The sequence below is a fragment of the Parasteatoda tepidariorum genome, chromosome 4, assembly GCF_982258835.1.
Source record: "Parasteatoda tepidariorum strain Cologne lab strain chromosome 4, Ptep-v5.0, whole genome shotgun sequence".
Lineage (NCBI taxonomy): Eukaryota > Metazoa > Arthropoda > Arachnida > Araneae > Theridiidae > Parasteatoda > Parasteatoda tepidariorum.
Genome location: NC_141758.1, coordinates 12,879,614 through 12,903,739, shown reverse-complemented (window position 1 = coordinate 12,903,739; position 24,126 = coordinate 12,879,614). Strand labels below are relative to the sequence as shown.

Genomic DNA, 24,126 nt, shown 5'->3' with positions numbered 1-24,126 from the left:
GCGACCCAATTTCGAGTTTACGACTACCAATGTTCAACTCCGTAGCCTTGTAATTTAGAACCCAATACAGAATACAAGAGAATTCCTGGATCAGTACTCCCAGAGGTATGATTTGTTATGGGAACATGGAGGACATCGAGACTCGACAGATTTAACGTGCATCAGCCACCATTTTACTACACGAGGAGTCTTCGGTTCGGCGGGAATCAAACCGACGATCTCTTGGACATGGGCCCAGTGCCCTACCTACCAGACTATCCCGGCTTGTCCTTCTATTTGGAAAAGGTTTGTAAGCCTAAAATTGAGCACACAGGCTAGAAAATGTATGTAATTTTAGTAAAGTAATAAACAAGTTCTTTCATGGCGAGTCTTTTAAACTTTTGACGCAGAATTTTCATTAATCACGTTTCTCATACTTTTTTCCCCTTTTTTTGTATTAATTTAATGCAAAATAAGTAGAAAATATAGTATTTAGAATTTTAATAACTTATGGTTATATATGAAATAAGGATAGATGTGTGTTCTTTGGCAAGTATGGACTGATTGCTTTCCTCCAAATGATTATTTTTCAACTTTGCACTTATTTGCAGTTATTTAAAATCTAAGAGAAATAATATTTTTTTTTTGTTTAAAAATCAATTATTGGTGAATTTCTAACCCTTTGCCCTCCGAGTACTTTAAAATGCTGCTTGAATAACATAGACACTAAATTATTGAAGTTAGATAATACAGTATTTTTATATATTTTTAAAATTCTTAAAATAATGAAGTTGCTTATTATTAAGATATTAATGTTCTTAATTTTAGAGTGATGGCTATTGATGACGAATAGAGTGACGTTGGAAGGCAAAGAGTTAATATGAATGGGGGGGGAAAAAACATTTTTCAAATTTTTTTTTTTTTTTCTATTTTAGTACAAAACTAATTCTGGAGCCGTGATGGCTAAGGGGATCCAACGTTCGCCTTCCATTGAGGTGAGCTGAATTCGAATCCCAGTGATGGCTGGTCGATACGAACTCCGCGTTCGTCTTGCACCGACCACAGTGCTGACGTAAAATTATCCTCAGTGGTAGACGGATCATGGGTTAAAGTCCCCTTACGGTCAAGCTGACCGTTGGAGGTTTTCCTTTCCATGTAACGCAAATGCGAGTTAGTTCCATCAGTAAGTCCTCCACGAAAACAAATTTCTCCCAATACTTGATCCAGGAGTTCCCATATCTTCTGAATTGGGTTCAAAATTACAAGGCTGCGGAGCTGAACATTAGTAGTGGTAAACCCGAAAAATTAAGTCTGCTGTTTAACGACGTTTTTAATATATATATATATATATATATATATATATATATATATATATATATATATATATATATATATATATATATTTATATATTTTTTTTAAAAATTATGTAAGGTTGTATGAATGAAGAATAAAACCTATAAACGATTTTCTATTCCTGTATGCAGGCTCTGATTTTTAAATAAGTCACCCTATGAAAGATGGATATGTGTATTCTGTAATATTATATTCTGTTAGATTTTATGAATGAAGGATAAGTCTATAAACGGCTTTCTATCCTGACAGACTGACTTTTAAATTAATTTCCCTATTAATGATTTTTTTTTCTTTTTTTTTTTTTAAGACTGCTAATTTATTCAATCCGTTAAACATTTTTAGTATTTCAATTTTATTACCTTTTTACTAATTGTTTCTCATAGATGGCAGCACTAATATTTTACCTAAACATTTTTTTCTTCTTCTTCGATCAAATGTTTTTTTTTTAATTTTATTATATTCGATTCAAGCTATAAGCAATATTTTTCATCTTCGCGATTTTTGTTAACTGTTTTATTATTGTACTTTTAAACCTAAACCGCGTTTTAATTCACGCCGGTAAGTTTGATTTCCTTTTACATTTTTCTTTTATTTCATGATTTTTTACTACATTAAGTTTTTGCGATATCGACACATATAAAGAATAATTTTTATCTTAGGATAATTATTCTTTATTCAGAAATATCGCATTATTTATGGCAATTAGATGTGTCTTGACAACGACTATTTGCCTTTACCATTCTTGTTTCTCTACCATTTAGTTTTTTATTTTTATTTTATTCATGTTTTTCATGTTAATTTGTGTTTATATATATATATATATATATATATATATATATATATATATATATATATATATATATATATATATATATATATATATATATATATATATATATATATATATATATATATATATATATATATATATATATATATATATATATAATTCCGATAAAACATATTTTTTAATAACTATTGGACAGTATTTTATAATTAAAGGATACTAAAATATATTTTTATTTTTAATTAAAGTATCATGAGAAATATATGAAAGGGACACCAGTGTCTCATCTTCGTGAAAGCGATAAAATGTTGGGAAAATTAACCTGAATTCTGAAAGCTTTCGTTTCTGATTGTCTACTATTCGTTAAAATATTTTGCAAAAAGAGTAGTAGTTGGCAGCCCTAAAAAGATCGAACGCTTAGACCAGGAACATTTATAAAATTATTTCTTATCTACAATTAAATTTCAATTATCTCTTCATTATTATTATTATTATTATTGAGAAATGTATCCTCGAAGCGAGTGAAAGATGCTTCAAACTATTCCAACCTATTAAGTCTCATATTTCGTTTCTATTACCTTTTCTAAGGTATCATAATGGCTCTTACCGGTACATTCGCAAACTCAGCTGGATTCTTGGCCCCCGCATTCGCTGGATGGATTACAAAAACTGGGGTGATTATTCTATTTTATACTCCTTTTCTTCATCCAAACAATTAGATGTGCGATACAGTTGATAGTATATAAACTTCATTACTTCAGTCAACATGTTTCGAGCGCTCAAAAATAGTCACTCATTCTTAAGACTCGCCAGACATTGAATGAGGCAAACCAAAGAAACAGAAAACGTTTCTGTTTCATTCTCAGCTACCGCGTTATTTTTTTCTTGTTTTGTATATTCACTTTTAATTATTTTCCATTACTTTCGTTGACGTTTTCTGTTGAAAATCTCTTTTCTCCATTCACGTCTTAGCTAGCCCTGAACAAAGAGTGACCATTTATGAGGGCTCGAAACGTGTAGGCTTTTCATATTTGATATTCTTTGAAGCAAACGAAGTTCTTATGTAATAAGGTATATCTTTCTGCTACTATTTTTGGGGATTATTCATTTAACAACACTTAGGGACAAATTTTTCTTGTATTTTCCCAAATACTTGATCTTACCTTATTCAGGGGGGGGGGGGATTTTAAATCTGAAATTAGTTTTGTTCCGAAAGCTACAGGTCTCTTTTTTTCAAAATAACATTGTTAGTTTATTTTGTTTTTTTTTTCCGAATGCACAAGTTTATAAAGAACGTATAGGTTTATATACATGCATTGATAATTGTCTGCTCCTTTAAAAATTGCAAAGACATATGACTTTACCGTATTGCATCTTAAACTGAAGCTTATCGCCTTCTTTCTACCACTCCCTAAGTAGGGGAAGAGTGGAGACACTTAGTATTCACTCGAGAGAATTTTTAAAAAATCCTGATTATAAATATATTATTGAATTACACAAAAATTATAGCTTGTAGAGATTTGAAGCGAGATTACTAAGATCCGTTCAACAGATCCTTGTAACTGAAGATTTAATTCGAAATGTTTTGATTTTTTTTTTCTCTATAAATTTTACTCTGTAGTTTTCAATTGCTTAACAACTGATAACACCTCTTTTAGCTATTATGCTATATTTTTGGAACAGCTTTTGAACCAAGTCTAAAGTCCTCTTTTCGACTTTAGTGACTTTGTCGAAAAAACCAGGACATTGTTAGATGCACAAAATCGGGTAGTACAAATGGCTATAAACTACAGTCTTGGTCATAGCAAAATCTTAGGAAGTTGCCTTACTGTACCTCAGCTATATTTGCCACTTTATTTGAAATTCTATTTCAGCGTTCACGGCATTGAGTTAAAAAGAAAATATAGTTATCAAGCCCCTTTTCTTGAAATCTATCGTGCAACACTTACCTTATTTTTTCTATTGCCCTGACAGTATAATATAAACTCATAAAGCCTGAATCAATGCTAAGAAGCATAATGAGAAGCATATAAGAAACAGAGCTTAATTTACTCAAAACTACAAGCATGTGTAACTCAAAATTACCCTTTAGTTCTTTGATTTTAAAACCTCTATACACACAGTCTAGTCACATTAATGTAACCACCTGTCAAAAGCCAGAATAACCACCTTTGACAGAGCGGACCGCTGCGAGACGTGCAGGAAGAGAGTCAATTAGGTTTACTCTTGCTAGCCCGGTGGTTCATCTGGGCGGTCAGTTGCACGTCTATTCGCCCGAACATGAGGGTGACTGCGTTACATTTTGTTGCTTTGTAGTAGAAATCTGCGTTTAGTTTGTATATGTATTCTGATAAAGACGGAATCTTGAGATCTTTGTGGATATTAGTATTTCTGATGAACCATATGGCACGGGTGAGTTTTCTAAGTTTTTTGTTTTGACACTGATTGAGTTTTTTCATTAGATGTTCTGGTATAGTTGTCCAGGCAGTGAGGCATATGTTAGTATTGGTCGGATCATTGAATTTTCTGAGTTTTAATAAGAGATTCTGATTATAGATGAGTGGTTGAATTATAGTAGTTGCTGCATTTGCTTTATCTGTTATATTTTTAATATGATCATTCCAGGTGAGTGTGCTATTTATAATGAGACCGAAGTAGTTTGCTTTTTTGACTATTGGAATTTGGATGTTGAACAGTTTTGGTTCGCATTGGGGTAGTATTTTCAGTATTCTTTTTTGTAAAATTAGAATTTGGGATTTATCGGCATTTACAGCAGTTTTCCATGAAATGCTTTCCGATGCCCTAGGATGTCCTTTATATACACTCCACTATAATGTGCTGCCACCTGCCTTCTGTGATTGGTTATTTCACGTTGACGTCGAAAGTAGGTGGAGGTCACATTAATGTAACTGGACTATGTATTTCTCATCGCAGAAAAATCATTGTGTTAATGTAATGCTATAAACAGATATTTCAGCTAGGAAAACAAGTTTTTTTTCTTAAATTTTAAGGCATATGTACTAGAGATGAGATAGGCGTAGCCCGGGCCATATGCGGGCTCAGGCTCTTTTATTGAAGGAAGTTCTTGGGCGGGCTCAGACTCATGATTAAAATTTTGATAATCTTTTATATTACTTATAAACAAACGCTTGGTTCAGTTATTAAGTTTAAAAAAATTAAGTAGTAAGTGTGGTGAACTTATGGTTTCAAATGTCATAGAGAGAGATTACATTTAGTCTGGTAGTAAAAAGGAATATTTAGTCTATCGTGAATGATGTGAAGTGAGCACCCTTTGGGGATTGGCGAGCATGGGTGGACCCTCCAAGTATATCATAGTTCTTGCCTGTAAAAGAACGTTTTAGCAAAAACGTAGAACATTTATTTCCCTTTTTTATTTAATATTACATACATTTTGCATAATAATAATTATGTAAATTTTTTTCGCTAATGTATATTTTTAAAGATCAGTTATCCTCATACTAAGGAGAGAAGAAATTATCCGACGTATATCTCGGACACGGGCTGTAAGTATTTCTATGGCCTCTGGTGAGCTCGGATTAAAAATCTTCGGGCATGGACCTCCAAAAGTGAACCCGAATTCATCTCTAATATATACCTGATTTAGCGGACCCAGTTGTATAAAACCAGGTACTAAAACACTTCCAAAAAAATAATTTTCCCTCCTAAATCTAGCTTGTCTGCTTTTTCATTGAATAATACTTATTTTTAGAACAGATGACCTAGTTTATTATTCAAACAAAAACTAAAGCAATTTAATGCTCCCAGCTGCTCTGAAAACTTGGTAATGTCCAGTTTTCACCTACATTTTTTTTATCCTTTTAAAGAAGTTGAATTAAGAAGTGTTAAATGTGATTTAGTTGTTGCCTTTTAAAACATATTATGCTGGGAAATTTGAAATTTATTTGGACTTATAACTCTCATCTTAGCATACTTTGGAGAACTGGCGAAATGTCTTCATAACCACTGCTGCTATACTTATCTCAGGAGGAGTTGTTTTCGATATATTTAGCCAAGCCACCATACAACCATGGGGAGCGGGGCCAGAAAACGAGACTGATCCAAACGATACAAACGAAAGCAAGACGTGAAGCCTCTGAATCTCGAGAAGTACATAAATACACAAACTATAATGAAGTGCTGTTTTAATGTTTTTTATAATGTAAATAAATTATATAATGAGGATTTTGATTGATTATTTATAGAAGAAATATAATCTCACCGCGCACAAAATTAGTCCCCCTGAGAGAATCATGTAAAACATCCTTCAACTCTGGCTCTGGACTTGATAACTGCATACCCTCATAGTCATTTGGTTGTTCGAAGTCTAGAGGCCCCGTGGGGATCTTTTACCTCTCCATCATGTCATACTTAGCCTTGTAATTTTAATCATGAGTTTAAAAAAAAAGGAATTAAGAGAAAAGATTGGATTACGAAATCATAAAGTAGATGCAAGAATAAAATTGATTACTGTACAGCGATAGCAGGGCCAAAGAGTTGCGACTGTAACGCCAGTAATTATTAGGATATCATGATTATAATCAACCGCAATCAGGGCCGTCTTTAAACTATTTGAGGCCCTGGGCACATTAGGATCATGGGGCCCCTATGACCTTGAGAAAACACTATTTAGTTACAATAGATAAAGAAAGACAAACAAGGTTCTAAATTTATTTTTATTTAGTTACTAGCTATAAAAAAATAGGAAATATAAAAAATAATCTACAAAAGTAACTCGCTTAACTTAAAATCCTTAGATTAATTCTATGTTGATTGCAAAGGTACCCTTCTAGATTTAAGATGAGCAAAATCGTTAATCACTTCTTCAAAATCTATGGTATTGAGAATATCACATTCTATGGACATCAGCGACAAACTATTTAATCTCTCTTGAAGCATTGTACTTCTTAATTCATTTTTTATTCGTTTCAATTTGGAGAAGGAGCGTTCTCCGCTGCAGTTAGTTACCATCATGCTTAAAAATATTCTCAATGCAATTTCTACGTTAGGAAATGTGTCTTCAATTTAGTTTTGCTTTAATAGATTATATACTTCCTGTACACTGTTAGATGCTTCATTTTCACTCTGAACATTTATTAAGTATTCTTTTAAATGTTGACATTCTATTTCTAACTCTTTTTCATTTACATCTTCGTGATAGATTTGAGAAAATTCTTTGCATCCTTGTCGTATCTCTTCGGAATTCAGAGTTTTTAAGTGAAAAAATAAACTAAAACGTTGACTGACGATCTCATATGAACTTTGTCGCTGTTTTAGATGAACACTCAAGGTATCGATTATTGGGAGAAAGGTTTCTACGTTGAATCGCTCTTTTCCATTCAATTGGACTGATGGCGCAGAGCCATCAAAAAAACTCTGCCGTGAGCTCCTACGTCTTGTTCTTTGAGATAGATCCTTGTAGTCAGATTCTGGGTTATTTTCTTTGGCAGATGATTCGAAGTTATCAAATTTATCCCTGAGGTTAGTAATAAAATCATAAAGTGAAGTCAACAAATTGGTTGCAACGTCCAGTGTTATTGTTTCTTTCTGAAGATAATTACTTGTTTTGTCTATTCTTTCCAATATAGTGCTCCAGATTTCCGTCAGTATAATAAATTCTAGATTTCCCATTTTTCTAGACAGACTAAGGGCTTCGTCTCTTGTTTCTCGTGCCTGTTCAGTATCGTTTGCGATGGTGATTAAAGCTTCTAATATTCTTTTATAACCCCCATGCAAAGCACTTACTGCATCAGCTCGGGCTGACCATCTGGTTTGTGAAAGACTCTTAACAACTTTTTTTGAACCTAAATGTTCTGTTAACATATTCCATCTGTGGGTAGAGCCCGAAAAAAAGTTGTACACTTTCTGAACTATTTCAAAAAACTGTGATGCCTCCGGTACACACCCAGCAGCATGGACACCTACCAAGTTTAGTGAATGTCCTGCACATGGTATAAAGGTGGCAAATTCACATTTTTCCTTGATTCTTGTTTGTAGACCACTATACTTTCCCGACATATTTGAAGCATTGTCGTAGCTTTGTCCTCTGCAATCTTTTATGGGAATATCATGTATCTCTAAAAAATTTAAGATGGTCTCCGCTAAATACTTAGATTTATGTTCTTTAATAGGTATAAATTTCAAAAACCTTTCAACAGGAACACAGTCTTTTACGTATCGAATGATGAAAGTTAGCTGGTCAATATGAGACAGATCGGGCGTACTGTCAACGCTTATGGAAAAATATTTTGCTGATTTAACTTCATTTATAATTTTTTTTAGAACCTGTTTTCCCATTACTTCAATAAACTCATTACAGATATTTGCTGATAAATAAGAAATGTTACCCTTTCCAGGATTCCCAAATTTTTTTAAGTGATCTGCAAGAAATGGATCAAATTCACTCAATAATTCCACACAACCCAAATAATTTCCATTGTTTGGAGATCCTAGGATTTCATTGTCGCCGCGAAATGGAAACCCTCTCGATGCCAAAAAATTTTACAACAGCTACAATCCGTTTAAGTACGTTTCTCCAGTAATCCACTTCCTTTTGATGTTGAGATAATAAGTCTATATCTACTCTACCAACCGCTTTACTTCGTGCCAGATAAGTCATCATAGATTGCTTATGCGCTGGGCTATTTTCATGTGTTAAAATTATGTGATTAATATGCTTCCAATCATTACATCCATTCCGAGAGCAAAGATTAACATCAATTGGGTTAAATAAGCAGCATGAAAAACAAAATACAGAGCATTTGGAAGGCGAATACAGCAACCATTTTCTTTCGACGCTTTCATTGTTCTTTAATTTGCGAATAAATAATGCTTTGTTGAAATATCTCGTTACTAATTTATTACCATCTTTGTATGTTCTGGATGCCTCGGAAACGTCAGAATCTTTATTTTGAAAATATACTGGTCCCTTACGAATTAAAATTTCGCGATTTATTTCAACAAACTTTTCGTGAAAATAATCGGCGGGATCGTGCGATATTAATTCTTCTGTGTTGGAAAACTGCTGTTCAATTGACACAGTTGGAGTTGTCGGTTTTAGTGAAGTCACTGAAGTCGTTGCACTTTCGTCGTAGGAATAGTCGCTTTCTGATTCAATCTCTTTTTCAAAATTGGAACATGAAGGTTTAGAAATTCCCGCAATTTGTAATTGAGCTGAGTCATCATGTGGAACATTTATGAGTTGATTGCTACTTACAGAAGTTTCTCCAGTAGTAGTAGTAAAATATGATGTTAATTTTGGTAACTTTTCAATTACTTCTTTCTGATGTAGAGCTTTTTTCCTTTTTTCAGATCCACTAGGATATGACCGTTTCGACATTTTATATTATAATTCACTATTTAATTAATTTTATAACGAAAATATTCGCTAACACAAAACAGACAAAATGACGATTTAATCAAACAATACTATTTTTTTTATCAGAGCTCGAGCACAGTCAGTAACAAACTAACAACTACAAACAAAACAAACGCCACAACATCGCAGACAAATACTTGAAGGGAATTCCCGTTCGTCAAGTCAAACGACGATCGGGAATCGGGAATTCCCCTTTTTTGTCTTTGGTATTACGAATGACGTTCGAATAGGTTTCTTTAAGACATAAACCACACCGCATCAAATAATTCTTTTTTTAATTTAATAATTTTTTTTTAAATTGTATTCTTATACTTACATATAGGTATTTAAATTAACCTAAACATACTAATATCGGAAAAACTCATTTTTGAGAGAGAGTGGAGTATTATACCCTGTTTATTTATTAGTTTGATCTTTCTTTTTGACAGATGTCAAATCTGAAATCGATATAACTTTGCAACGACGAACAATATCTTCTTATTTTAATAATATTAAAAATTGATAATAATCATAAGAATAGACACACAACATAAAAGTACCTGTTAAGGACTCAAGCATTTTCCGAAAGTCTTAAGTGGTTTTTATTGCTTCGAGGTAAAATTTAAATAGAAAAACTGAAAACAATGGTTTCTTACCTACCCAATGTTTTTATGTCTAGTGCAATAAAATTGATTGACGAATGAATTTATTTATTTTGAATAGTTTAAAACATACATACAGCCACATATTTAGCCAACACATTTTTTACACCAATAGATATTTTCTGTTTCCCATCACTGACCCATCTGTCAAAAAGTTCAAGCTATGTTGTACAAGGTATAGCTATCCGCATGCGGCAAACTAAAGCTAATATAATAAGCGTAGGTATTGTAGTAAGTCATTATCATCAGATTTTTCAAAATTAATGTTTTTCGGTAATAATGTATCGGTTATCATTTGGTAATCTGGCAGGAACTAGGGGGCCCCATTCGATCGCGGGGCCCTGGGCACGTGCCCATAGTGCCCAGTGGGGAAGAGGGGCCTGACCGCAATGCTAATAAGCACGACTACAGTATCTATAAAATTATCAATTAGAATCGATTATAGCGCCATGCACATGTAGTGATAAAATAGTAAAGCCATATTGGCACTGAGGCAGGCCTTTTTTGTAAATATCCCTTAATTAGAGTAAAATTTATTTGAGAGAATTGTATCACTAGTGAAAAAGTGAGCTAAGGGTCTAGTTTTTGTATATTCTTTGACCATATCAGCATCAAAGATTATGTTTTAATTAGCTGTAGTATATTTGAGAGCTTTTTTTATAAAATTGAATATTTAAGATCATAAGTGTTTCAGTTAAAGTTTTTAATTTAAAATCAGTGTTTATGGCCTTGTAATGTAGTAGTCCACAGTCTTATAGGATTATTAATATTATGCAAGTCATGTAAATGTAGCATTTGATTTTACGAGACATTTTTGAGTTGAGACCCAGTAAGCATTTTATTTGATTGTAAGTCTCAGAGGCTTTTCTAATGGTTTTGGACGTTATGGCCATTCCAGTTCAAATCTTTATTAATAGTAAGACCTAGAAATGTGGCTTTGTTGAGGATAGGGATATCGTTATTAAGAAAAAGGTTGATAAATTTTGAATATCAAGTCTTCTGGGTTTTTTAAAAATGTGTGTTTTGGTATTAGGATCATTTGGTTTACTGTATTTTTAACGTTCCTTTTTATATCTTTTACTAATCTAACGTCTAATTTCTTGGTAGGTAGGTACTTTATTTGCGTTACATTAGAGTACTGCGTAGTGAGCTATGGGCCTCCCAGACTTTGGAGGAGAGTGTCAAACTTTTTACAGAGGTTAAAAATGAAATATGTGAGCTTGAAACTAAAGATGGATATATCCAAACTATAGTTAGATCTATATCAGTTAAAGATTATTTATCCTAAAGAGTGGACTTCTTCCTACTTTATTGCAAATCCTACTTTATTGCAAATTTTTGTAACTACTTATACATAAAGCCATGGTGGCTCCCGGGATAGAGCTTTCGTCTTCCTATAAGGTAAACTGGGCTCAAATCCCAGCTGGTCGATACGAATTCCGCACCCGGGTCACGCCGACCACAGTGCTGACGTAAAGTCTCCTTAGTGGTAGACGGTTCATGGGTTAGAGTTCCCTTGCTGTCAGGCTAACCGTGGGAGGTACTCGGGGTTTTCCTCACCATATAGCCCAAATGTGGGTTAGTTCTACCAAAAATTCCTTCACGGCGGCAAATTTCTCACAATACTCGATACAAGAGCTCCCTTGTCTTCAGGATTGGGCTCAAAATTACAAATATACGGAGTTGAACATTAGTAGCGGTAAACCCAAAGAATTGGGTTGACTATTCAACGACGGTTATAAAATATAATAAAACTTAGATATAAATATGTATAATGTAAAAATCTATTTAAAAAATTGCATGGTGTGCTGGGTTGGGGGTACATTATCGATGACGTGTGCAAACAGTAGGCAGCAATCTGGTGATCCCCGAAGAGCCATTTAGATTGTCATCCGATTGTCCTTAGACCAGTGTTTCCCAAAGTGTGGTACGTGTACCCCCAGGGGTACGGAAACAGTTTACGGGGGGTACGCGTTCTTATGCGAAATATCTTGCAACAAATGAAAATTTCAAAAAATTTTATTTAAAAACTGATCTTGCCATGAAAATTTACGATTACGTATTTTTCTATTGGCTATTTTTTGCTGAGTTAACGGTTAATAATTAGTGGTGTCAACAGTTGTGATCTTTAACTTTTGTGTAATTTTTTTACATAAAAAATACATTCGTTTTTTTATTAGTGGTACACAGTGTTACGAAAAATTTAGAAAGGGTACACAAAAGTCATAAGTTTGGAAAACACTGTCCTAGACGAAAGTGTAAATGATTAGAAACTGCATGGAAAACTAACTGCTCTAACTTGCGTGAATCCCATTTATGTGTATTTGCATATGCGAATAGCAAGCCCTAAGAATCATCCATTAAGTGGAACCCCAATATTAAAATGGAGCTTGATCCCGTAATACCAACCCATGGGCCATACTCACTGCATGTTCTAAAACGTATATGCGTATTTATATGTGAACAAGAATCTGAATGACAAGTTCAGGCTCAATCAGGACAGGAACTCACAAGAAGTATAAGTGGTTCTTAAAATGAATTGCTCACGCACGCGTGAATCACAGTCTCATTCCATCTATTTATCTTTTACGTGCATGCGAATGTTTAAAAAACAACATGTAATTCAAACTGCAATCGCAGGTGCGAAACGTATACACGTACAGTTGAATCAATTCAACGCAGCAACTTGAATGGTCCTTTAAAAGGAAAATTTTAATCCACCGCACGTGCGGCTAAATTATCCGCATCAATCGAAACTTGCAAAAAATTTTGCCTGTTAGTTTCTGGCTGCAGATAATATGAAGGCACTCATATTGTTTGCGTTCTGTTTTATAAATTTACTTCTAATTATTTGCAAAATACCGGACATTTTCATGATTTAAACGTTTCCTCAGTCATGTCATTTAAATCATGTCATTTAAATTCACGTAACATCAGAAAACAACTCAACATAACTTTTTTCCTATTGTTAAACACGCTACAGGCGTTGTTATTGGTGTTTTACCGCGTTTCTTTAATTTTGTATATTTTGTTATTCTTCAAAATTTTTAAGTTAAAAATTTTAATAATTGTGAATAAATATGGCATAATTGTGTGCAGTGTAATGATTTATAAAGCATCTCCTCTTCTTTAGTGTTGTTCCTTGGAATATAAAAACCGCGCAAACTAAGCCTATCTGGAAATAACCGCTACTTATTGTTCTTTGTAATGCGTAGTTGATCTCTTTGTAATATTTTACTGATTCTTATCAAGTTTACTCTCGGAATTTTTCTGAATAGTGTAAGTAATTTTTGCACTTGACATTGTATTTGTTGTTATTGTTTGTATATGTTTTGTTGACTGTGAGGAGGCGGTATGTCTGGGCTTTGACGGCTGCAGACCCTAAACTTTATGTAGTGTTTGTATTATGAAAGTGCGTCTTGTTATTATGTGCAATAACTTCATAAAGATTGTTTTGCTACATATTGCACCAATAATAACAGATTCATGCTTGTAACTGCAAAGTTTAATTATCTGTTGACAAACTGAAATATAGCCGTACACCGCTTTGTTTGACTTTTCGATTTGGCGCCAAAAAATGTCGCCAAGATCCATATTTAGACAGCTGATAAGGCGGGATTTTTTCAATACCTTGCTCTCCACCTTTTGTTTGTAAATAAAAAATTAATCGTTTTTATTTATTTATTTACATTTTTTTAGTGTTTTTATAAAATAATTTTATTTATTTTTTGTTATTTAATTAGATTCTGATGTTATCCTTGCTTATCATGCCAAGACATGTTTTTGTTCATAATCCAAGTATAATTGCTATTTTTTATTTAATTCCAAATATTAGATTTACAATATTTTTTTTTTAATATTATATTAATTTTATTAAAAAAAATATTAATATAAATAATATTTTTAAAAAAATTCTGTTTATTTCAATAGCAAGTAAATCATTGAGTATCATGTTAAAGCATGTTAATGAAGTCTGTGTTATTCTAGTATTATATAAAACAACAAATTTTTTTTATTAATTTATAAATCACTGTTATATTATTTGATGTCCATATTGTTTTCTGTAAGTATTATTACTTGTATTAGATTATGCCTGTTATTCAAAAAAAAGTTATTTCTTAACATGTTGATAGTTAATATTGAATTTATAGTATGATTCTAATCTGAAGTTGCGCTTTGATCTTTTTAATTTATTCAGATGATTACTAATCATTTCTTCTTTTTTTTTTTTTAATATTAAATCTTTAAAATTATATATGAAGTTTCTCAGCTTATTACATTGCAACGTAGGGACTAATTTTCACTAGATATTAAATTAAATAGTTTTATATTATTGAACCATTTTGTACTTTGTAAGATTATTTTAACTATATATTCATTATGGAAGTGCTTCATATACTTTGTTCACTTACTTTGTACTTTGTTCGCATACTTTGTAATGAATATTATCTTTTCCTCTCCTTCTTATTGTATATAAATTCTGAATATACTTTCAAGAACCTATTAACTAGCATGTCATTTTCTTAGAATATATATTAAATATACACTCTATATGAGTTTAACGATTGAAACAATTTTATTTAAACTCAGACTATCTATAACCATGTAAATTAAGGACCATAACTTGTTTATATAGATACAGAGATGCCAATTTGCTCTGGACAGCAAATATATATTTTAAAGTGATAATTAATCAATTGTGATTCTTGATTTAATAAATTCAATTCAGTAAATTTTTATCCACCATTTCTAAATAATTTGTAGGCTTATATAATTCACCACTTTATAGTACTTATGTCATGCTATACTTTTTAAAAGCAAGCAAAAATAGTCAAATATTTGCAAAATTTACTTTGTAATTAGTTACCGTTTTTTTAATTATTTTGGCGTGTCCGGAGCAGTTGGCATCTCTGTAGATAGAGGACATTTAAAAGTTTTTTTATCAAACAACTTGCTACTGCATACTTTTTTAGTGTATGTCAAATGTAATATTGTTAATTTCTTAGGTGTAACATATGGGGAGGCACACTTTTTAATTTTAAAAAAACTTTGTTTATTGTAAGTGTTATGTATTTATGCATGTTTATTTTTTATATGTATGCATATTTATATATAACTATGTATAAAACTTAAAATAAGCCATCATTTATAATCAAAGCGTGCCCCCCCCTCCCTTATGCTATGCATATTGTTAATCTATTTTTGAAAATTCTTAGCTTCTATTAATTTTTGAAATTAAAATATATTTAATAGCCTTTAAGTGCGTATTTGTCATTTATAGGGCCTTTACTGTGTTTGCACATTCTACCTAGAAACCAATAGTTGTAAGCAGATTTTTATGTCAAATTGACTGCATATAAATTATTTATTTTGCACCAAAGCAAAAAAGTCTGCACGAAATTGTTTTTTTAATTAAGCATTATTTTTCTTTATAGAATCTCTTATATTGTAAGTTGGATGAGGTTGTTAAAATGTTTTTAGAGCAAATGAAATATATTTGGTGTGGTGATAAATTAAACTTTAAAAAGACAATATCAGTAACTTGTATTTTTATGAGGTTTTTTAATTATATGCTTCAAATCCTCATATGAATAATAAATTTTTAAAAAAAGTAATAAAATCAGGGTTACAGTGATTTTAAATCATTTTTTTTACATATTAATATATATAACTTAATTTACTAAATAATATGGGCTGTATTAAGAAAAAAAAATTTTTTAATACAGGAATCTTTGCATTGTGATTATTTTTGTTATAAGTAGTTAAACACAGTCATTCTTTTTCAGAATAAAATGTTTCTTGAACATAACGCATATGTTGAAAATAAATCAGTAGATGAACGTATATCAAGAGCTATTGATAATGATCATACTGCAGCTATGAAAGCACCTAGTGTTAGTAAAAAGCATTTAAAAAAGAAGAGCAGTAAGTGCTTTGTTTTATATTATGCATTGTTTTTCTCTTATTTAAAAATGTATGTAGAATGTGTATTAATTGATGTGTTATGATTATTGTAAAAAAATTTCTGATGTCATGTTTTGTCTGACAAAGATTTTTTTGACCAATATTTTTTCTATCTTCTCTGGTGTTTCAGGATGTTAAAAGTTTGGCCTTAATTCTGTGTCTATCTTAACATAGAATTATTAATATTTTTAAATTTAAATATTTTTCCTTGTGAACTTTTCAAAGAAAAAGAAAAATCTTGTCCAAACGAAATAAAAATTGAGTAATGCAACTGTTTTATAATTTGTCAGAAGGTTCAAGGATTTTCACATTAACTCCTTATAAATAAATTAGCTGTTTTCATATTTGGGTAGTATGCAGAATTTTTAACTATATTATATCATATTTTTTAATTAATTTTTTACGGTATATGAGTTAGTATGCTAATTTGATAGTATTTTAATAAAATTTGAATGTGATTATTTGATTAGATAAACTTTATTAAAATAAAGGTATGAATGCTAACTTATGTAAAATATTAAAAAAAAAATTCAGTTTTAATTTCTTAAGAAATTTATTAATTTTATTTTTCTTCTCAATTCTTACTTATTTCAATTTGGTATATTTAAAAATAAATTGTTAAATAGCATGGAAATTAATACTATTATTTAAAGTAGATAGTAGTTATCAACTGTTTAACAGATTGTATTAATTTGTTTAAAAGAAGTTTCTTCCACTTGTTTAGGAGTCTATTTTTTTTAAGTAGTTTTTTCCATTAATGGAAAATTAATCCTTGCTTTTAACTAATGTTTAATAATGTAAACATTCGTTAGTGTTTGATACTTTATTAGTACTATAATTTAATTCACGAAGTATGTTTTTAAACTTAAACACTATAAGAACCAATTGTGTTACCAGCAGGGCTGCAATGGGTATGGAAAAGTAAAAGCTAAAAGTTTATTTTGTGTTGGTAGAAACGAGAGTAAAGTGCATGTTTACCATGACTTATTGATGGGTGTATTATATAGTAAACATTAATTAAATTCCTAATTTTTTTTTTAAGGAAATTTGGAATTTAGAAATTATTTAAAATTATACAATATTATACTTTATTTTGGATAGAAAAAGATCCAGCATCAGTTGAGGGTAAAAAGGATTTTGTTTATTTAAAACAAAATGCTAAGTAATAGGTTGCGTTTAAATTAAAAGTATGTCTGTGGAAAGAAATTTCACCACTAAATTAGCATTAATAAACAATTTATAAATATCCACTTTTTTTATTAAATGCTACTCTAATAAAAAAAGAGTAACTGAGAATTATGAATAAAATATTACTTTGCTTTTCAACTTAACATGCAATTTAATATTAAAATGTTATATTAATGTGTAGAGTTCCTTTTTGTTTGTAATATGTATGAAAAACCTCATACTTCATCATTATTTAATGTCATTAACTGTATTCAATTTGACGTTTGTATCAATTTAACTAATGGGCTAATATTTTTGTTCTCAAATTAATTCATATGAATTTTAAGTAAGCCTTGAAAGATTTAAGATACTATATTTGAATTTGAGAAATATTTGAAAGTAATAGAATGATGAAAACATCTAAAAACATTAAGTTGCATGGTGTAATTAGCTGTATTCAATTTAATTCATGAACTAATCATATTTATTTTCTCAATATAAGTAATACAAATTTTAAGAATAGCCTGAAAAATAAAGGTAATATATTCTTCAATTCAAAAATATTTGAAAATAATAGAACAATAAAAAGAACTGAAAATTTCAAGTTGCCTTCATTCATGTATATATAAAATAGTAAAGTAATGATATGTTTTACTGCTAATGATGCATAGGAATACTTTTGAATATCCTCTTTAACAGGGTTGGGTTTTTGACGTCAAAAAGTGGTTTTTGACATGACAAGGGTATAATACTGGTTTAAACCGTCAAAAACCCGTTGAAAACGTCAAAAACTGAAGTTTGCCAAGAAAATATATAAACTTCAAAACTACCAACAGTTGCCATGCATTATATGGAAATTTAATTATACTATAGGTAATCAGCAGGTTTTAAAATATTTTTTTATTAAAATTAAGGTAAAATAACAGATTTAAAATCTCAGAAATTTATATTCAAATGCATGTGCAGAAAAATTTTGCACAAAAATTGTTTAAATATTTATATTTTGAAAAAAAAAAATTTTTTTTTTGATATTTAAGAAAATTAAAAGTTTATTACCATGCATTTTTGACATATAAGGAATATTTAACTAATATTTATATTTATAAGGAACTTACAAGTTATGTTGTATAAATACAAACTTGATACAAGTGTATAAAAAAAAATTTTAATGTTAGACTGAATATCTTTATTATCCAGTATGTTAATTTGAATTTAAAAGTAGTTATATTTATGAATAATGATAAATACAATTCATATTGTTTATTATATTTATTTATAATTATTACACTTATCATTTTAAAACAATTTTCATCTCTTAATTTTTTTTCTCCACTTGTATTAAGAATACAAATAATGTATATCTTGAAAGTAAGAAGTAATTATTCAACAGCTGAATATTTAGATATTCAACAAAACTATATAGTATTCAGCAAAATGAAATTCACAAGTATTTGGATAAACTAAATTTTCAGCATAGTAAATGAATAGGCTGAATATACTGTAAATCGACACTAACTACTCTGTGTATTTAACAGAAAGCACTTAAATTTGTATTGTCTTATGTTAACTATGAATTAAAAAAAAATTTAAGATTTAAAATTCAGAATTACTGATTTTTCTGAAAAACTAACAACCAATCACAAAAGTCAAACGAAACAGAAGAACATTACAGTCACTGATCCATGAAATATGTAAACAAATTATTATGGAAATTTTTTAATTACCCTAATTAAATACATAATTTTAAAAATTAGAACATGCATCACACTACATAATCAAAATGAAAATGATGGAAGTAGAAATTTAATTCAAAATACAATAGTCTAGTTCATTTGCACCTCGCAGCATACGGTAGCACATAACTAGTTTTGAACATTTTTCCACCACCAAACAAAGTATGTTGAAAGCGGTTCACTAATCCCCCTCCCCCCAGTTTACTTTAGAAGAGCTAAAAATAGACAAAAATTCCCTGATTGTGAATGTTGCATGTGCCCAACCTGTTTAAAAGATTTTTCTTTAAAAGATGTCTAATGTACAAAACTGCTAATGTTTATCTTTAAAAATGTCTAATTTTTAGTATAATCTATATTATACACTAAATTTGGTTTTAAATAAATTTCTTAATATCACTGCAGATTTTCAATAACACATGAAAATGAAAACATAATATTACAAAAGATGTGAGACATAATATTACAAAAGATGTACAAGATTTTGGTTACTTTTCAAAATATAAGTGTTTCTTCAAAATTTTAAATTTATTTTTTCTAGAACATATTTAGAAACACTATCCTTTATAAAAAAAATATATAAATTTTATGTATTAATTAAATTTCACATATGAATATAGATTTTTGACATTTTCGACATTTTTGACAGTGAGGTTTTTGACGTGACGGTTTAAACCATGGTTTAAACTGTCAAAAACTGTCACATGTCAAAAACCTGCCAACCCTGCTCTTTAATATAGGCATTGCATTTTATAAATTTTAAAATCGATAAAAACAGACTGCGTAGATACTTAACTTATTTTGACAATTTTTTCTCTTTAAAAAAAAAGATTGTAATTTAAGCCATCGTTTAAATCACAAATAACAAACACTGTCTAGTATGCTACAGTAATAATATATGGTTTGTGATATGTTTCATTTTCTGTATTATATTCACATTTTTTCACTATGTGACTATAACTGTTTATGACTATTCATAGTTATATACAGGGAAAAGATTTTTAAACAAAAATTGTCTGGGTTAATTCTGTAGATGTTTTTCTATACAAGAAAATCAAGAACAAAAATATGTCAACCCTTAAAATGTAGGGAAAAGCACTATATATAGAAAAAATTTTCTCAATAGTTAATTTCCTAATTTGTAAACTGACACAATGTGTGTTATGTTTTTCATTTACATTATGTATTTAAATGCTATAATGCTCTAAAGTAGTTACAATTTCAGAAAATTTATTTTGAATGTGATCTTAAATTTCATTGATTAAATTGCAATTTTGAAATTAAATATAAAAGAATATTTTTTTAATTTCTAGATGGCGATCCTTACAATCAAGAAATGATCACAGTGTGCATGTTATGTAAAAAAGCATTCAAAAACCACATATTTTATAGAAAACATCTGAGGTTGCATGAAAAAACTCTAGTCTGCACACTTTGTGGAAAAGTGTTTTCCAAAAAACATCATTTACAAGGACACATGTTGACTCATTCGAAACATCAATATCAATGTCAGATTTGTCATAAGCGCTTCTCCCAGAAAGGCAATTACAATCAGCATTTAAAATTTCACGCAAGCAAAAAATTGTACAAATGCAACATTTGCGACAAAGATTTCTCCCAGCAAGAGCATTTAAAAGCTCACCTGCGCCACCACAATAATGAGAGGCCATTCGAATGTGAACTATGCCATAAATCCTTCAATATAAAAAGCTCTTTACAACGCCACATGAACTGTCACACAGGTGAAAAACCTTTTATCTGTGATATTTGCAACAGAGGATACACTAGGCGTTCAGTACTGATGCTGCATATTCAGCAGGTGCACGAAAATAAGAAGCCTTTCCAATGCGATGAGTGTCAGTTGTGTTTTTCTCAGAAAGGAAACCTCCAAGCTCATTTTCGTCGAAAGCACCTGCAGCCTAAATCGGACGGGAAGCGAAGCAAGGATAAGGAAGGCAAGAACAAGAGAAGTCTGAAACGAGCGAGGCAACGGTCGAATGCCGCTAAAGTTGCTGCTGGCAAGAACTTTCCTCATCTCAGTTCTTACGGAGAAGATCCTTCGAAAAAGTTGAACAAAGCTCGCATGGACAATACATCGCTCCACAGCTATGCGAGCAAGGTCAAGGCTATAGTGAATCGTGGTGCTGCGAGGGTGCAAACAGCGAGGGCTTCAGAGGACCAAAAGTATTTGAACAAATCTAAGTCTGTATTTCCATATGAGAATGGAAACCGTAAAACACAGTCCAATGGCCAGTCTACGTCGTATAATGCAGCGCAACTCGATGCTTCCTCCTTTGATAGCAATAGTTCTTGTAGTTTATCGGATGAGGCTGTCGATGTTGGCTGTAGCTCTAGCAGTGGCGATGACATTCCAGAAATCAATTTCCCTAGTATTCTCGAGAACCATTCGGAAGAGCCTTATGATATGAAAGGTTACGATTTTGAGAGCCTTCTGGATAAAGGGTGGGAATATCTTGTCACGGATAGCGAGAATATTTTAAGTTCCTCTTTAACTCCAGAAATGGATGTGTTTACTTCCCCTACTAAAGTTAGTACTTCACTGACAAAAAGTGATCCTGATGATATATTTTCTAGTTTGTCTTGGACTGATGATCAGCCTTTATTCACTGCGGAGGATTTAGAGGAAATCAAGGATATTTCGAGCATTTCCGGTATGAATTCCTTAATTCAGGGCAGCTTGGAGGGCATAAAATGTGAATCTACCGAGCGATCCAGCTGTAATTCGAACATTAAAATTGGTAATTCTTTCGTTTCAAATATGCATAAGTATAATTATACAGAACCACCTATGGTATGAATCATGTCTTTTTATATATATATAAATAAATATATCTCATAGCTGTCATTCCTATGCAGTTATATGGAAATATCGATTAGGTACAACTTAATTCTGAGACACACACAAAAGATTATATAGAGAATAGTATAAAAAATATTTATGTATTGACGAAAATGTGAATAGGATTAATGTGCTCTGTTTAGCAGTATTTGTAAGTGGGAATGGTTTTTGTGATGATATATTTTCATAAAATGTGTGTAAGGTATGCCAGTATTTCAATTTTGTGCATTTGATTCCTGTTATATGTATTGACTCCAAATATTGACTTTGTAAAATATTATGAAATTTTTAAAAAACGAAAAAAAAAAATCTTATCAATTGTGAATCAAGAATAAAATTGAAGTTTAATTCAGAGCTTTTAAAATTGCCGGTGTTCATAAAAAGTATTGCCACTTTTAATTACTATAAAGAGTACAAAAAAATAAGGTTTAGGTTTGTCAGCTATGAATATTGTATGTAGCACTTTACGTACTTTCACTATTCCTCTGTACCTTTCTGTAATAAAATGTTCTAAAAAGAAGCTATTTTTTCAATGTTCATTACACCAAAAAGATAATATTTCTTATGTTTATTAACATTTTTACCTCAACCATGAAGTATTATAAAATGAATTAAATTTTTTTTTAATTTGCGCTTGAAATTTTTGAAAAATAACTTTATATTCAATTCTTTATCAGGTAAGTTTATAAAGTTTAAATTTTTGTTGGGGAATGAAATACGAAATTAAAAAACCAAGAGATTCTTCCCCGCTGTCATTTGATTATACTTAATTTATTTTTTATGATAATAAAGTATATCAATTTTAAACATTTATGCACTCATATTAATCTATAAGTTTGAATTTTTTATTAAATTTTTCAAGCATTCTTTTTGTTTGTTTCAGTCATTATTTCTGTTGTAGACAACATATGTCTTTTTTTTTTCTCCTTATTACTTAACAAAAGCATCGCATAGTTAATATTTGTCGTACAGAGTGTGTTCCGCATCAAGAAGCTGCTTTTCTCTTCTGTATTGAGGTAGTGGATATTTTCTGTTTCACACAGAGAAAAGAGAAATTTCTTGCATAGTAAAACCAGTTGAACCTCTGGCTGCAGAGTTTAAAGCAAATATTAACCTCAAAAAGAAGATGTATATCATACATAACATAAATCAAATATTATTGCCGGCATATTTTTTTCTTTTAAAAAAGTGGGTTAAATTTATACATAAAATTGGATTAATTCGTAATTGTAATTCAGGATACAAACTTGAAATGTGCTGCAAAATAGCTTAAGTCTTGTTGCTTGTACAAGTTTCATTTTGCTATTGTAGAGCTCCAATGCGACATCTTGCGGTGATTCAAGAATTTAGCCTCACAGGTAGTGCTTAGGACAGGTTGCCATAAAACTCGTGTGCACAATAATATAATTGATTTCACCTATAATTATCTATAACTAAAATTTATACAAAACAATGAACTATGTTTTAATAAAAATTTCGAAACTAACAGAATAAGTGTGCAACTTTTTTCTGTTAATATATATTAAAAAAAAACTAGAATAATACATTCTGAGCAAGGATAAGTAAATGAAACTTTAAAATAATATGCTGATTCCCAGTATGTTATATTCAATATTATACTGATTTCTAATTTGTTGTATTCCTTTATATAATGAATATTTACAATATAGTAATAAAATACAACTTTCAATAAAACATACATCCAGATATCAACAAAGTGGAAAAGAAAATCCAGCTCTTGAAATAAAATAATTGCATGTTTTAACTCTAAAATAAGCCACTCAAGGGAACTAATATTTTGCCGTGAGTGAGAGGGGGAAACAAAGTTTTCCAACGAAAATATGAATATCGCCATCTTATTTTTGCCTGACTTGACAATGTGCACTTTTGATTATCAGTGAGAAGCAATCCATGTTTCACTCTCTCTGGATGAAATTCTAAGAGGTATCACTCTTATTCCATTCAAACATTTTTTACAAATTATGTGCAATAAAATAAAAAGAAAGGTGGTTTAAAAATTTCCTTTGAAGTCTTTGCTAGACTGAATTACTCATTTTATGTTATAACCGTCGTTGAATTGCCGACCCAATTTAGGACTCTTAATGTACATCGCCGTAGCCTTGTGGTATTGAATCTGATCCAGAAGACAAGGGAACTCCAGGATCAAGTATTGGGAGAAATTAGCTTCCGTGGAAGGTTTTTCGATGGAACTACCTCGCCTTTACGTTACATGGAGAGAGAAACCACG

The 24,126-nt window shown here is 30.7% G+C and overlaps 2 protein-coding genes across 2 annotated transcripts in view; both read left to right on the top strand.

The window, feature by feature from the left end:
• LOC122271277 (putative inorganic phosphate cotransporter) overlaps nucleotides 1–6,322 on the top strand; it is a 34,643-nt gene extending 28,321 nt beyond the window's left edge. Inside the window, exons 9-10 of the mRNA XM_087160683.1 lie at nucleotides 2,709–2,794; nucleotides 6,068–6,322. Of these exons, the coding sequence (XP_087016809.1) occupies nucleotides 2,709–2,794; nucleotides 6,068–6,229 (248 nt within the window). The 3' untranslated portion in view covers nucleotides 6,230–6,322. The remainder of the gene's footprint in view (nucleotides 1–2,708; nucleotides 2,795–6,067) is intronic.
• A 6,620-nt stretch (nucleotides 6,323–12,942) lies between these two features.
• Nucleotides 12,943–22,398, top strand: LOC107454203 (uncharacterized). Its single transcript, XM_016071312.4, has 3 exons — nucleotides 12,943–13,436; nucleotides 15,944–16,082; nucleotides 20,332–22,398. Exons 2-3 carry the CDS (start codon nucleotides 15,950–15,952, stop codon nucleotides 21,834–21,836), a joined length of 1,638 nt encoding a protein of 545 aa, XP_015926798.1. The 5' UTR covers nucleotides 12,943–13,436; nucleotides 15,944–15,949; the 3' UTR covers nucleotides 21,837–22,398.
• Nucleotides 22,399–24,126: the final 1,728 nt, after the last annotated feature.

Excerpts from the sequence above, each read along its gene's own strand:
- LOC107454203 (XM_016071312.4), top strand. The coding sequence starts at position 15,950 with ATGTTTCTTGAACATAACGCATATGTTGAAAATAAATCAGTAGATGAA. Across the intron at positions 16,083-20,331 it reads GCATTTAAAAAAGAAGAGCA|ATGGCGATCCTTACAATCAA; the intron begins GTAAGTGCTTTG and ends TTTAATTTCTAG.